The 13,460-nt window shown below is 43.7% G+C and overlaps 1 protein-coding gene across 1 annotated transcript in view; it reads left to right on the top strand.

The window, feature by feature from the left end:
- Glp2r (glucagon like peptide 2 receptor) overlaps nt 1–13,460 on the top strand; it is a 59,526-nt gene that overhangs the window by 21,909 nt on the left and 24,157 nt on the right. Inside the window, exons 5-9 of the mRNA XM_027426194.2 lie at nt 302–408; nt 2,125–2,278; nt 4,433–4,592; nt 5,656–5,716; nt 6,563–6,632. Of these exons, the coding sequence (XP_027281995.2) occupies nt 302–408; nt 2,125–2,278; nt 4,433–4,592; nt 5,656–5,716; nt 6,563–6,632 (552 nt within the window). The remainder of the gene's footprint in view (nt 1–301; nt 409–2,124; nt 2,279–4,432; nt 4,593–5,655; nt 5,717–6,562; nt 6,633–13,460) is intronic.

The following is a 13,460-nucleotide window of genomic DNA, read 5'->3' as shown; positions in this document are numbered from 1 at the left end:
GATATAGTGACTTCTGGTGAATGAGTGTGGGTTGTAAGTCCAGCCATGGGGTGAGACTTAGGTGGGCTCCTACTGATGGGGGCTTTGGGGCCTCTGATGTGTGCCACAGACAGTTTGGGCTACTTGTTTTGGTGTCAACAAAGTTGGGAAGGAAAGTTCTATAATCAGACTTGGGACCCAGAGCATATTTCAGTTTATTCCTGACCCCCATGACAGCCTGGGTAGCTCTGGGCATGGGGCTGGGTAAAGATGGGGTTGTGGACTGCGTCCTGGTGGTCATGTCTGCTCTTCCTGTGTCCAGGTGGATCATTATTCCTTGCTGTCCACCTTGCAGCTGGTGTACACCGTGGGCTACTCCCTCTCTCTCATCTCCCTCTTCCTGGCTCTTACACTCCTCTTGTTTCTTCGGTGAGTAGAAAGACCCACAGCATGTGGTCAGATACATGCCCTGTGAGGTGCTCAGTGGTCATCACTGGGAGGCAGTAGAAGACTCTGCTGGATGATGTCATGGATCTTCAGAGTTGGAAGCTTGAGATTCTTGAATGCATCCATTCCTTTTTTAGACGAGAGGACAGAATGTTCCAGTGAGGGGTATTGAGGTCCTTACTCATGGGAGAGACATTTGGATACACAGATAGACCTTGAAGTGGGGGACTCCTGACTCTTTGCCTAAGTTCCTGACCACTCCCTTTACCACCACAGCCCAGGCAAACCACAGTCCCACCAGAACCATTATTTGCACACAAGACTTCTCCTTAGAAAAGTCATGGTAGAACTTGGGTTTGAATGAGACCTATGAACCCCAGCCAGCTGCCAGCCACTGTAATTCCTCTCCTCATCTGATTTAAGACTAATTCTAATTCTAGAAGGTTACTGTTAGTTGTCCTATTTTATAGGTGAGCTAACTAAAATGCAGAAAGTTGAAATGACTTGCTTAAGACCACATAGCTGTTGGGTGACAGAGCCAGGTTTACAACCAACCAGTCTATTGCACTGTTTCAAAACCTAAGGCCCCAGTGCATTTTAATAAACTATGCTTTAGGTGTCTCCCAAGTGAGACAATTATGAATCCACCAGGAAGCCCTCCAAGGAGGTTCCTCAGTCAGAGGCACTGGTGAGTATAACATGGCAGAATGTGCATTCAATACTGCTGCAAGAGGCCTATATGAAGACCCTGGAGACATGGGAGGTGGAGCGCCCCCCCCCACACCTAGGCTCACCTGGTTCTAGTTCATTTGTCTCCCTCATGACCTTCCATGGCTCCAGGAGCAGCCATGACATCTACCTACTGGAGAACACTCTCCAGGATCTGCTGACTATACACTAACCCCTTTCTCCATGCACTTTTCCAAGTATCCAGCCCAAGCCAGCAGAAAGTAACTGCCTGGTCCAGCAGGAGGTAAATTCATCAAGGCTTGGCTTGACCAAGTGTCTGTTTTGCTTGACCGTCATGGTCTAGCCAGGGAAAAGCATGCATACACCATAAATGCAGGGGTCTACCTCCATTTGGAAGATGTCAAGGCAACACTAGGAGGAAAGGAAGTAGGATGGGGTAGGTGCTGCATGAAAGGCACAGAGGTGGACAGACAGTCCCAGGACACACAGTGCCATGACAGTCTGAATCACAGAGGGCTATGGGGAGACTGCAGACAGAAGTAATTAAAGATGACATTTTTCTCTGGACACCTCTTACATGATTTTATATGAGTTAATGGATGTGATTTTCCCTTGGACTCTGAGATAAATGCTCTAATTCTCAGAGACAGCTGAGCCTTGGCGAGCCAGATTCTAGCCTCAGCATTTCTGGGCCTGCATTCAGTTCCACCACTCACTGCCCAGGGATTTCTGCCATGTACAGAATCCTGATTGTTGTAAGAGGGCCTACTCCTCCAGTGGCAGCCAGAAGTGAGGGTGTCATAGGCCCCTGTATGTATGGCCTGTGATGCCAAACATGGTATCTGGGGAGCCGCTTATTGTCCCATTTTACAGATGGGGAGGGTAAGGCGCCTAGACCAGCAGCCTGCACTATGCACCTCCATCTCTAGTGACAGTCGCACAGGTGGTCAGGCCTGCATTTCCAGCCATTCTTTCCTGAGGGAAGGCACCTGGTGTTCTTTTGTGCAGAAAACTGCACTGCACACGCAATTACATCCACATGAACTTGTTTGCTTCGTTCATCCTGAGAGCACTGGCCGTCCTGGTGAAAGACATCATCTTCTACAACTCTTACTCCAAGAGGCCTGACAACGAGAGTGGATGGATGTCTTATCTGTCAGAGGTAATCCCCTCCCACCTGACAATGAGAATGGATGGATGTCATGTCTGTCAGAGGTAATCCCCTCCCACCTGACAATGAGAATGGATGGATGTCATGTCTGTCAGAGGTAATCCCCTCCCACCTGATGGGGCAGAGCTGGCAGTGGGCGGGCGTGGATTGGTGAAGGAGACAGAGATAGAGGGTCTTGAAGCCTCTCTGATAGAGAGGCAGTGTATGACTTAAAAAACAGCCTCCCAAGGGTGGGCAGAGTAAGTGGATCCAGAGGCTAATGGCCTCGAGAAACAACTAGATCAATCTTTTGTTGAGACAGCCTCTCACTGTGTAACCCAGGCTGATCCTCCTGCTTCTGCCTCAAGAGTACTGGGATTACAGGTGGGTGCCACCATGCCCCTACATTAGTAGGTTTTAAGTTATGGGAGATGGAGAGATGGCTTAGTGGCTAAAGCACTTGCTGTGCAAGCATGAGAACTGGAACAGGCTGGCCGGCTAGGCTAGCCAGATCAGCAAGCTCTAGGTTCAAGTGAGAGACTGTGCTTCAATATATAAAGTGTAGATAAATCAAAGAAGAGAGCTAGTGTCAACCTCTCATCTACACACACACACACACACACACACACACACACACACACACACACACACACACACCTGTAAAGAGCCTTGAGTTATGGATTTATCACGAGTCTTTCTTGTTACATTTGTTTATTTGTGTGCACAGGAGTGCATATGGAGTCAGAGCACAGGGTTAGAAGGAGTTGATTCTTTTCTCCCACCACGAGGGTCCCGGGGATCGAATTCAAGGTGGTTAGGATTAGTGGCAAGCACCTTTACCTGTGGAGCTAGCTCTCTGGGCCCTTAATCATGAATCTCATTTTCAGAATTTCTATTTCTCGAGTGTTTGTATACATTTCGTGTAATCTTTCAAGTTTCTTGGCATAATATTGCTACCTTCTCTGTAGCTTTTCTTCAAGTATGTAATTGTGTTTTCATTTTCAGTATTATTTATATCTTAGCTGTTTAACTTTCACACCTTGATACTTCTTGTTAGAAGTTTCTCAGTTTTTTTGGACTTTTCCAGGAACAAACTCTTAGCAATATTGAGCCCTTTTATAGTTTATATTCTCATTTGCACTCATTTCTACTTTCATTACTTCCTTCCATGGAATTTCTTTGGGTTGAATCTGCCGTTATGTTTTTCTAACTTTTCTCACAAGAACTTACAGTATCTGATCTTCAATCTTCTCTTTTTAGATAGTCCACTTAAGGGCACAAGTTCCCTTAGTTGCACAGTACAAAGTTTGGCACACTGTATTTTTTTTTAAATACTAAGTTCAAGAAATACTTCTTATTTGTTATTGAACCTGAAACCTATATGTGATGGTTTCTAGTCATGTGAAGATTTAGTCATTTATTGCAGTTCCTATTCTAGTTGACCTGAGGCTAGAGAACAGACCCTTCCTTCCATGCTTTCATTTAGGCTGTTGCTGATGGTGAACTCTCTCTGATTTTGTGTTCTCCCTCCCTCCCTCCTTCCTTTTTTCTTTCTTCATTTAATTTTGTATGCATGTGTGTGTATATCATGTGCATGAAGAAACATGGAAAAATAAACAGAAAAGGGTATCAGATCCATTGGGGCTAGAGTTACACAAATGGTTGTGAGTCACCATGTGGGTGATGGAAACCAAACCCAGGTCCTCTGTAAGAGTGATAAGTGCTCTTAACCATTGAGCCTCTCTAGCCTCTTGCTTTTTTTTTTTTTTTTTTTAAGTCTACTTGTGCTTACAAGAAGTCCTAGGTTCCCTAGGAACCACAAAAACAAGGAGTTGTGGCTCACACCTGTAATCTCCACATTTAGGAAGCAGAAGACGGGAGGATCAGAAGTTCAAGGCCATCCTTGACTACATAACAAGTTCAAGCCTGGCCTGGTATACATAAGACACCCGTGTCAAAACAAAAACAAAAAGAATGCCCAGAATGTCAAGGAAGGGATTGACCTTTAAAGGGTCCATGGAGCCTTCTTGCCAGCTTCTTGGAGATAATCACCAAAGGCTCAGGAAAGAGGGGAGGGCAGGCCTGGGCATGTGTGTGCTAGGGGAGGCCGTGCTCACCCAGGTGCTGCCTGAGAACGCAGGACTCACCCAGGTTCTGCCCCTGCAGATGTCCGCATCCTGCCGCTGCGTCCAGGTCCTCCTGCACTACTTTGTGGGTGCCAATCACTTGTGGCTGCTGGTGGAAGGACTTTACCTCCATGCTCTGCTGGAGCCCACGGTGCTTCCAGAAAGGCGGCTGTGGCCCAGATACCTGGTGGTGGGTTGGGGTGAGTGACATGACTCTCATCTCCTCTCCCAGGGACCCATCAGACCATAGGAGCCTGATAGAGCCTTTAGTTAGAATCCTAATTAGAGGATGACAACTGGAGTAGATAATTTCTCAGTGACAAAGGTCTCTGAAGAAAATGTGGGTGTGTGCCTATATACATGCACGTGCATACACATAGACATACGTGCACAAGCACAGGCCCTGTACGCTCAATGCACACATGAAAAAATGGAAAGATTTGGCACAGCCAGAAGACTTCCTTCTTACCCTCTTTCCAACTATATTAGACTGCTCACAATGCCATAACAAAATATCTGTGTGGCTCGGGTGACAGACAATGGTTTCTCCTGTTCCTGGAGGCTGGGAGTCCAGTGTGCTTGCATCCTGGTGAGGACCCTTATCCTAGTGTGCACAAAACTGCCTTCCTGACCATGTCCTCGCATGGTGGAAAGAGAGAAAATGAGACCTTCAATCTCTTTTCATAAGGACACTAATCCCATTGTAAGGACCCCAACTCAGAACACTTTCTAAATCTAGTTATCCCACATTCCCCATTATCAAATACTATCACAGTGGTGACAGGCCTTCAACACAGGAATTTGGGGATGACACAATCCCTGTCTGTGACATCAAGTCTTTTGGAAAATAAAAGGTATCATCATCATCATCATCATCATCATCATCATCATCATCTTAAAAGTATATGGGTATTGTGATCTGGAACTCAGTTTCCAATAAGCCCTTGGTCAATTAGATGCTACAGAACTCAGAGGAAGTAAATGGACCCATGATATTCCTGATGAAAGATTTGACTGAAGCCCATGGATTTACTCCAAACTACTTTGTGACAGATGGCAAGCCCTTTCTCCCCAGGGCCCAGCTTCTCTGACAGTAGAGTCATGGTTGGTCTTGGGCTATCCTAAGCCTCACCAGTTCTCAAAGTCCTGATTCTATATTTGTTTTTTATCCTTTGGAGAATTTGTTCTGGGCCCCATCAGGCTGGTGGGAGCAGGAGGTATTAGACAAGTAACTCTTAATTACCTTCTCTGTTTTCTACACAGCCTTCCCCATGCTGTTTGTTATTCCCTGGGGTTTTGCCCGTGCACACCTGGAGAACACAGGGTAAGTGACCCACCCAATAGTCAGTCTTCCTTGGACCAGCAATTCCCAGACATGCCCAAATATAAGAAATGAGTTCACTTTTCCAAATTTGATGTGACTATCCAATTTCTCCTATGCTGTTCTTCTAGAATGTAACAGGAGTATAGCTTAGTCAAAGATCTTGGAGTAGCCTATTAGTTACACATGTAAATTATCAAAGAATGCTGTCTAGACCAGCTTTGGTGCTGGGTGGGTAAAGACAGAAGCATGGAGTAGTTGCTATAGCTTTGTTCATATGAGAGAAAATAGCAACTTGAATATACATTGGTGGAAGAATCATTACGCACAACGTGGCACAGCTATATTGTGAAATACAGTGCAAAGACTAAAATACACCAAGAACACAAGTTAGTTCTGAATATCCTAACTTACAGGAACTGATTCTCAGAAAGTGTTTTAAGCCTGTTCCTAAGTAATGCGTATTGTGTGATCTATTTTTCCCTCCAAATAACCATCATCTAGCCTTCATATTTACATATGGATATACACATATATTCCTAAATACGTGATATGTGAAATAAAGAGAACAAACTATTGGGGAAAGTAATAAGGGTCTATAACCCAGGGTTTTTGTTTGCATGCACATGGAGGAAAATGTGGAAGGATCTATGCAGTACACTCCTAATGCTGAAGAACAATTTCATGGTAGGAAGTCAATAGTTCTCTTTTGCCCTCATCCCTCCTCTTAGGAGATGGACTGGCAGACAGTTACTCTCAAAGGCAGACAAGCATCCTTCTTCCATAGGGCATGAAACTTGGGCATTCATCCTCATCTCATGTCTCTTCTACTCCTGACCTTGTCCGTAGGTGCTGGGCAACAAATGGAAACAAGAAAATCTGGTGGATCATCCGAGGACCCATGCTGCTTTGTGTGACAGTAAGGACCATCCCATCCATCCCTTTCTTCTATGGGCTCTGCATCTTTGGGGAACATCCCACTATCCATCCTCACCTCCCTCCTAACTCCTCAAATCTCTGGTCCATGAGAGGGGGAATATGAAATGTGAGCAGTTCCTCCTGGGTGAGGAAGTAGAAACTTCTAGTTTGGGACCTAAATCAGGGTGATGCTGTAAGCCTCCATCTCTCTGGATCTTTAAATGGGGACTTGAAGTCAGTTCTTAGATCCTGCACTGAAGGGCTTTGACAGGGAAAGGGCTATCTGTGGTCTTGCGAGACTTTAGAAACCACGAACTATCAGTGTGTGTCTTTGATTGTTGGTTTGAGACAGGGTCTTGCTACATGGCAGAGACTAATCTCCAACTCATGGTAGTCTCCTGCTTCAGCCTGCCCATTAGGTTACAGATGTGGGCGACCATGCCCTGCTTAGCTTTGATCTTAATGCCATTAGCAGGTGGGAGAAAGAAACCAAAGAAATTATTCTCAGAGGAGAAACATGTGCAATCAGTGTTACTACAAAGCAGTCATGGCCAATGGAATAGATACTACTATCAGGAGTAGGTTGGACATGGTCTTGTCGTGGTGCAGAAGACTTTAAGGGGAAAGAAATCACTGGCCTAGAGGAACATATACATTTAATGTGTGCTTCTTAAACTTTTCAACTTGTGATCTCTTTTCTCCAAAGCAAGTCTTTTGGAATCCCACGTGTATCTACATATAGAATATGGCTACAACCCAAACATTTATCGACAGTGAATTCAAAAGAAATTTGCTTTAAAAGAATTCCTTGGCATGCTCATGATTTGACCATTTTATAAAAGCAAGTTGGCACACTAGTGAGATCAACATGCTCACTTATTTTTACATAAAGAATTAAATCTTGGCTCAATATTTGATAATGCATTTTCAATGTTTTTCAGAGTTGCTAGACATTTTGGTTTTTATAATTGTTAATGTTGAGAATGTCATTTCATATAAATATGTAGTTCAAAATGGCAGAAGTATGTTTAGGGCCATTTTAGAAATTGTTGAAGATTCTTCCCAATACCAAGCTGAAATTCACATAGCAATTTTAAAAGTGAAACTTAAATTAGCAACTCAAATAGCAGTTTTTGGAAAGGTTTATTTTTTTTAAGATTTTAATTAGAGAGAGAGAGAGAGAGAGAGAGAGAGAGAGAGAGAGAGAGAGAGAGAGATGTGTGTGTTCATGTGAGTCTGTAAGTGCTGGTGCCCTTGGAGCTAGAAGAGGGTATCAAATTCCCTAACGCTGGAGTTACAGGCAGTTGAGCCACCTGATGTAGGTGCTAGGAACTGAACCTGGGTCTTCTGGAAGAGCAGCAAACACTCTTAACTGATGAGCCACCTCTCCATCCCCTCAAACAGCTCTTTTTTTTTTAAAATCAAACATTCTAACTATTTATTCTAGAGATAAGCGAACTGAATACTTACACCAATGGTAGAGAAGTGTAAACTCTTTCTGGAATTAAATCATTGTGCTTCTCTAAAAGAAGAAAACTTTGTACACAGAGTGGAAACACTTCCATTCATAAAACACAAGTCTTGAACCTAAGCTGAGGAGTCTCAGACAGTGTTCACTGGCCTGAGCCATGTAAGTGTGCATGTTACATCTTCAGAACCAAAGTTGTATCAAGTTTCACGATGCAACGTGGGAAAATGCCAGAAACACATTGGTTACATGCATTTAATTTTGAACTAAGTTTTTGGTTGTTGTATGTTTTGAAGTCTTTCACTAGCACTAATGCTTTGTGACCTCCTACATTCATTAATGTGACCCCATGTAAACTTGTGACCCACAGTTTAGGAACTGGGATTTAGACGATGATGTGTGAGGCCAAACTTTGTTAAAGAAACTGGCAGGGAGGTGCAGGGGGCTAACAACAGGGGCCTGACAAGTTCCACTGGGGTCGGGTGGAAGATCTTCCTGCCTGTTTCTGAATGACCACTGGATAGCTAGCATTGTGTTCCATGCCATTGCCAAGGGGTAGCTGGATGGTCTATTTTGGCTCTTTTATGTAGATAGCATAGGATCCTGAAAGAAAAAAAAAAAGGTTTTGTAGAAGATTGCTAATGTTTGCAACAACTCAAGGAAATTCCTTGCTTGAACCTAGCTGTGACCTACAAGGAAAATGTGCATAGAAATGGTGTCCCACAATTGCAAGTGGTATATCTACTACTGGTTATCTCCCCTCTGCCATTGAACACTTGCCTGAGGGAGAATATTCAAGTAGAAGTTAGCTACACATGTCTTACTCACAGGACCCTGGGCCCTCACCTCTCCAATCATTCAGTTTTCTGCTATTCTGTCCTCTCTGGTCACACTTCCCCATAGGAGGCTCAGAACCCACCTCCTTGCCCTGGGAACAGGACCATTGTCTGGTAACATTTACAAAGGACCTCCAACCAATGCCAACTCTTAAGTGCTTTGAGTATATGAACTCAATTAATCTTCTTAATGAGCCTACAAAGTTGAATCGTTATTATGTTTATGTTTTGGTAAGGACACTGAGAAGCTGAGAAGTTATTTGTCTCAATAATCATAGACCATGTTAAGTTGGATGGCTGAATAATAATTCCACTTATTGCTTCTCCAAACACATTTCATCCAGGCCTGTGCCCACGGTATTTATGGCTCTTTCAGACATGAGTCCCAGCTGACTTCCCCACCATCTGTTCACTGGGGGATCCAGTGTTTATCTTTCAGGTCTTCGGTCAAACACCAGCTTCTCTGTGCCACTGGGCCAGGACTCTCACCTTGCAACCTTCTGGCTTCCGTACTTCCTGGCTTCTGCTCCAGCTCCAATACATTTTCAAGTATTTGCTCAAGAGCTTCTTGCTGCCACTGTAAACCATATTTTCTATTCATCCCAGCAACCAGCTTACATATATGGTGGCCCCATGGTAAGCACATTTAATCTATTATTGGAATTCACATTCCAAGTCCTATAAGGTGCTTGTTCACCAGGCAGAATGATCCAGAGATGTTACTAATCCTCCCTGAGATGGAGTCCAGACTCTGTCCAGCTGGACCACTTGTGGCAATGTCTTTCTTGCACAAAGAAAGCCTGTCGGGGGGTCAGAGAATGGCGCTTGCCACTAGCTAACCATAGAGGTCTGGAGGTCTGTACAGACAGACAGGAGGTGAGGTAGCTGGGCAGAAACAGGATATAAGCAGGAAGAAACAGGAAATTGCTCTCTTCTTTGCTGAGACATTTAGAAGGTAAGGTGTGCTGTGGCTTGCTCCTTCTCTCTGATCTCTCAGCATTTCCCTCTTTATCTGACTATGGCTTTTTATTATCTAGACCAATTAAGAACTCCTTTTACAATCACTGATGTTCACACTGCCATCTTTAGAAGCTTGATCGATAGTTCCCAAACATAATTGCTCTTGGAATCCCTTGGATATCTTTAACATTTCTTGTGGCTTGAGTACCGTTGTAGACACTTAGGTTTCATTGGTCTCACAGAGGGCTTGAGAGTCTAATTGGTAGCTCATGTTAAAAAACATTTTACCATACCATTGTTCTTCCAACAATAGTCCTTCGGCCAATAGCATCAGCAGCAAACTGTAATGTGTTTATTATCAATTCAGATTCTTGTCACCCCCCCTCCAAGCTATGGAATAAGAATCCCAATAGGATCCCTGGGGTTTAGATACATATTAAAATAGATAAAACTATCAACAAATGTGGTTCTCAAAATGGGCTGCACATTAGAAACACCCCGCTGGCTCAGACCAGTCACAGTAGAAAACATGGGAGAAAGGCCAGGCAGCTGAGCCTTTAGAAGTTCTCAAGTGACTTTTTTGTTGTTATTCTTGTTGTTTTGTTTTTTGAGACAGGGTCTCGTAGCCCTGGCTGTCCTGGAACTCATTCTCTACACCAGACTGGGCTTAAGCTCAGAGATCCACCTGCCTCTGCCTCCTGAGAGCTGGGATTAAAGGCGTGTGCCACCATCTTCCGGCTTCAAGTGACTCTTATGCAAAGCCACGGCTAGAACCATCACCCTGGGCCTTGCTGCTTCTGCCTTTTACAGTGGGTAGACCAGTCTTCTGTGATGCCGGTCTTTCCTGGTTCCTGGAGTAACATTCCCCCCTCCCCAGCAGGGAAGGAACATTTTTTTTGTCTTCTCGGCTTAGATAAAATGATCTTCACTTGCTGCTGTTTCTAAAACTCTGGTTATGATCAGCTCCATATTTACTTTAGGCCACAATGGGCTCTCATTCTTTTATGCATTCTTCTTTTCCTTTTGCTCTTTCTAGTCAAGCCACAGTTTTTTGATGCCCCACAGCTCCTGTCTTCTCTCTTCCTGGAATATCCTCTCAGACTTCAAATTGACATTATTCCTTAAAGTTCCTTCCAGGACACCTCCTTCTTAATTCCACATTTACTGCATTTACTCAGCCCTCGTGTGGTGCCCTCTGCAAATGCCCCTTAATTGATTCCCTTCCTTCTTTTCCCTGGCAATCAAGCCTCCATACTGTAGCAAGATGATCATGTTGGAGAAAAATCCAATTACATCTTTTTTCTTATTATTATTACTCTTCAATGAATCAGCCTAACACTCAAGATTGGTCCCAGAACCTTTAATATAAATGCTGCTAGATCCCGAATGTTTGACCACAAAACCCTGTGTTTTACCTATATGGAGAAACTCAAAGTTCTCCTTCTACATTGGAATGTTTGTTCCTTTATGTGACCATCTGAGGGCCCCAAATTTCTCCTTGGAAGTCAATACTTTAGATGATCTTTCTATTCCATGATCAGCAGAAGTCATTGGATATGCTTGGAAAGGAGCATTTCTATAAAGATCGTAGGGAAGATGCTGCTAACCACTGTTGTCTGTGTCTGCAGCTATTTGGCCAAGACCTTGAATGGAAACTGGAGGGATGTTCCTTTGATAAAGACAAGACTATTTGCTGTTAGCTGGTAGAACAAGGCATGATCCATAATTTTCATGGTTGGCCATCTGACCATATATTGCTACACCCCACTACTCTGAATAGCCATAACCCCACTCTAAAAGAGGATTCACCAAATAACAAAAGGAAAGAGCCTTGGGTCCCTGAATAACTGCATGGAACATAGATCTTCAAATTGCCTTAGGTTGTGACATAAGCAAAAGTAAAATACTGTGCTAAGAGAAAAAAAAATCCCTTGACCTCCATGTATATTCTATTTAAACTGAAATTCTAAAACAGTGGTTCTTAATTTGCCTCATGTTGCACCCCCTTAATACAGTTCTTCATGTTGTAATGACCCCCCAACCATAAAATTATTTTCATTGCTACTTCATAACTGTAATTATGATACCATTACAAATCTCAATGTAAACATCTGATATGCAGATGGTCTTAGGCAGCCCCTGTGAAAGGGTTCATCCACCCCCAGGCTGAGAACCACTACTGTTCTAAAATAGTAAAAAGAAACCTATCAATCAAAATTGATCTGGCAGTCCTTGTTATTTAAGATTAGAGGGCACTTACAATTTTCCTTTATACATGTCACATTTGTTCTGGAGCTCACATTTCTGGAGCAAGGTTCAGTCAGACCTGAGGAAAAGTCTACTGTGTGTGATGAACAGAATACTGGGACCAAAGAGAACTTCCTATTCTAGGTTCCAGATCCCCAGTCAGCATCCCCAGTCATCACTGCATCCCAAACTTTGTATTTGCTGAGCAACATCTGGCTTGATGAATTTTGTCATTGTAGACATGCAGGCACATCAGCTGACTTCATCTTCTGCTCTTGGTGTTGTGATTCTTGTGTTTCAGAAGTGACCATACTGTGAGAAACTGGGAAATCCAGATGTTCTTTGAGCTTCTCACCAGAAGAAGAAACGGGAGAATTCCCACCTTTTTCTTCACACATCTTTTTCTAAAACTGTGCTGCTCAAATTAGCCTCAAGCCCTTGACTGTTCTGTTGGGGATGAGTCACACGGGAACATGGTGTATTCTTACATCTTAGTCACCAGCACCTGCTAGCAAAATTGTAAAGCCTCTATTACTCCACTCCATCAAGGGCAGCCTCATTAACTAATTATATTGAGAAAGGTCATTTGACCGTCCCTGGAGCTAACAGTCTGACCAGATTAAACAGTCAGTTGAGTGGGTTGCTCAGCCAACCAGGTGAATGAACTATCTGTTGGCTTTATGACACCATAAAATCAAATCCTCATTTACTTTCATTGGCTTAAGAATGTGACAATACTGAAAAACATGGGCAAAATTACTCTCCATTTTCCACTGTCCATCTTCAGGCCCTCTGTCTCACTAGGAACTAGGGGTTCCTATAGCTCCAGGTCCCCTGAGACGGCATGTCACTCCTATACTGTTGTCTAGTGAAGAGTTGAAGCGGGAATCTTCCTACCTGCTTTGTCCCATTATCTGCCACTAAAACACTCTTCCAGTCCTACACAGAAAAGTGGAGTGACACTGTTGCTTTTACACATCCTTTGTCCACTCCTGTTCCTTTCACAGACCAGTCTCACAGTGTATTCCAGTCTGGCTCTTGGTCTCCTCTCTTCACCGGGCATTTTTAAGGAGCTCCTTGTTGCTAAATTCTGTCTTACTTTGTTTACCTTCACTGCATCACCGTTTCTGCTTTTCATGGTGAAAGTAAATCAGATCATAGATGTATTAGCGGCTCTTCCATCGTGGCAGGAGCATGGCAACAGGCAGGCAAAGCACAGCAGCAGGAAAATGAAGCTGTCTGACCACATTTTCACCCACACTTGGAAAGCAGAGAGAAACAACAGGAAGATGGGTGAAGCTGTAAACCCTCAAAGCCT

Source organism: Cricetulus griseus, chromosome 7, assembly GCF_003668045.3.
Source record: "Cricetulus griseus strain 17A/GY chromosome 7, alternate assembly CriGri-PICRH-1.0, whole genome shotgun sequence".
Taxonomy (NCBI): Eukaryota; Metazoa; Chordata; class Mammalia; order Rodentia; family Cricetidae; genus Cricetulus; species Cricetulus griseus.
Note: the sequence above shows the minus strand (reverse complement) of the source record. Positions and strands in the feature narration are given on the sequence as shown.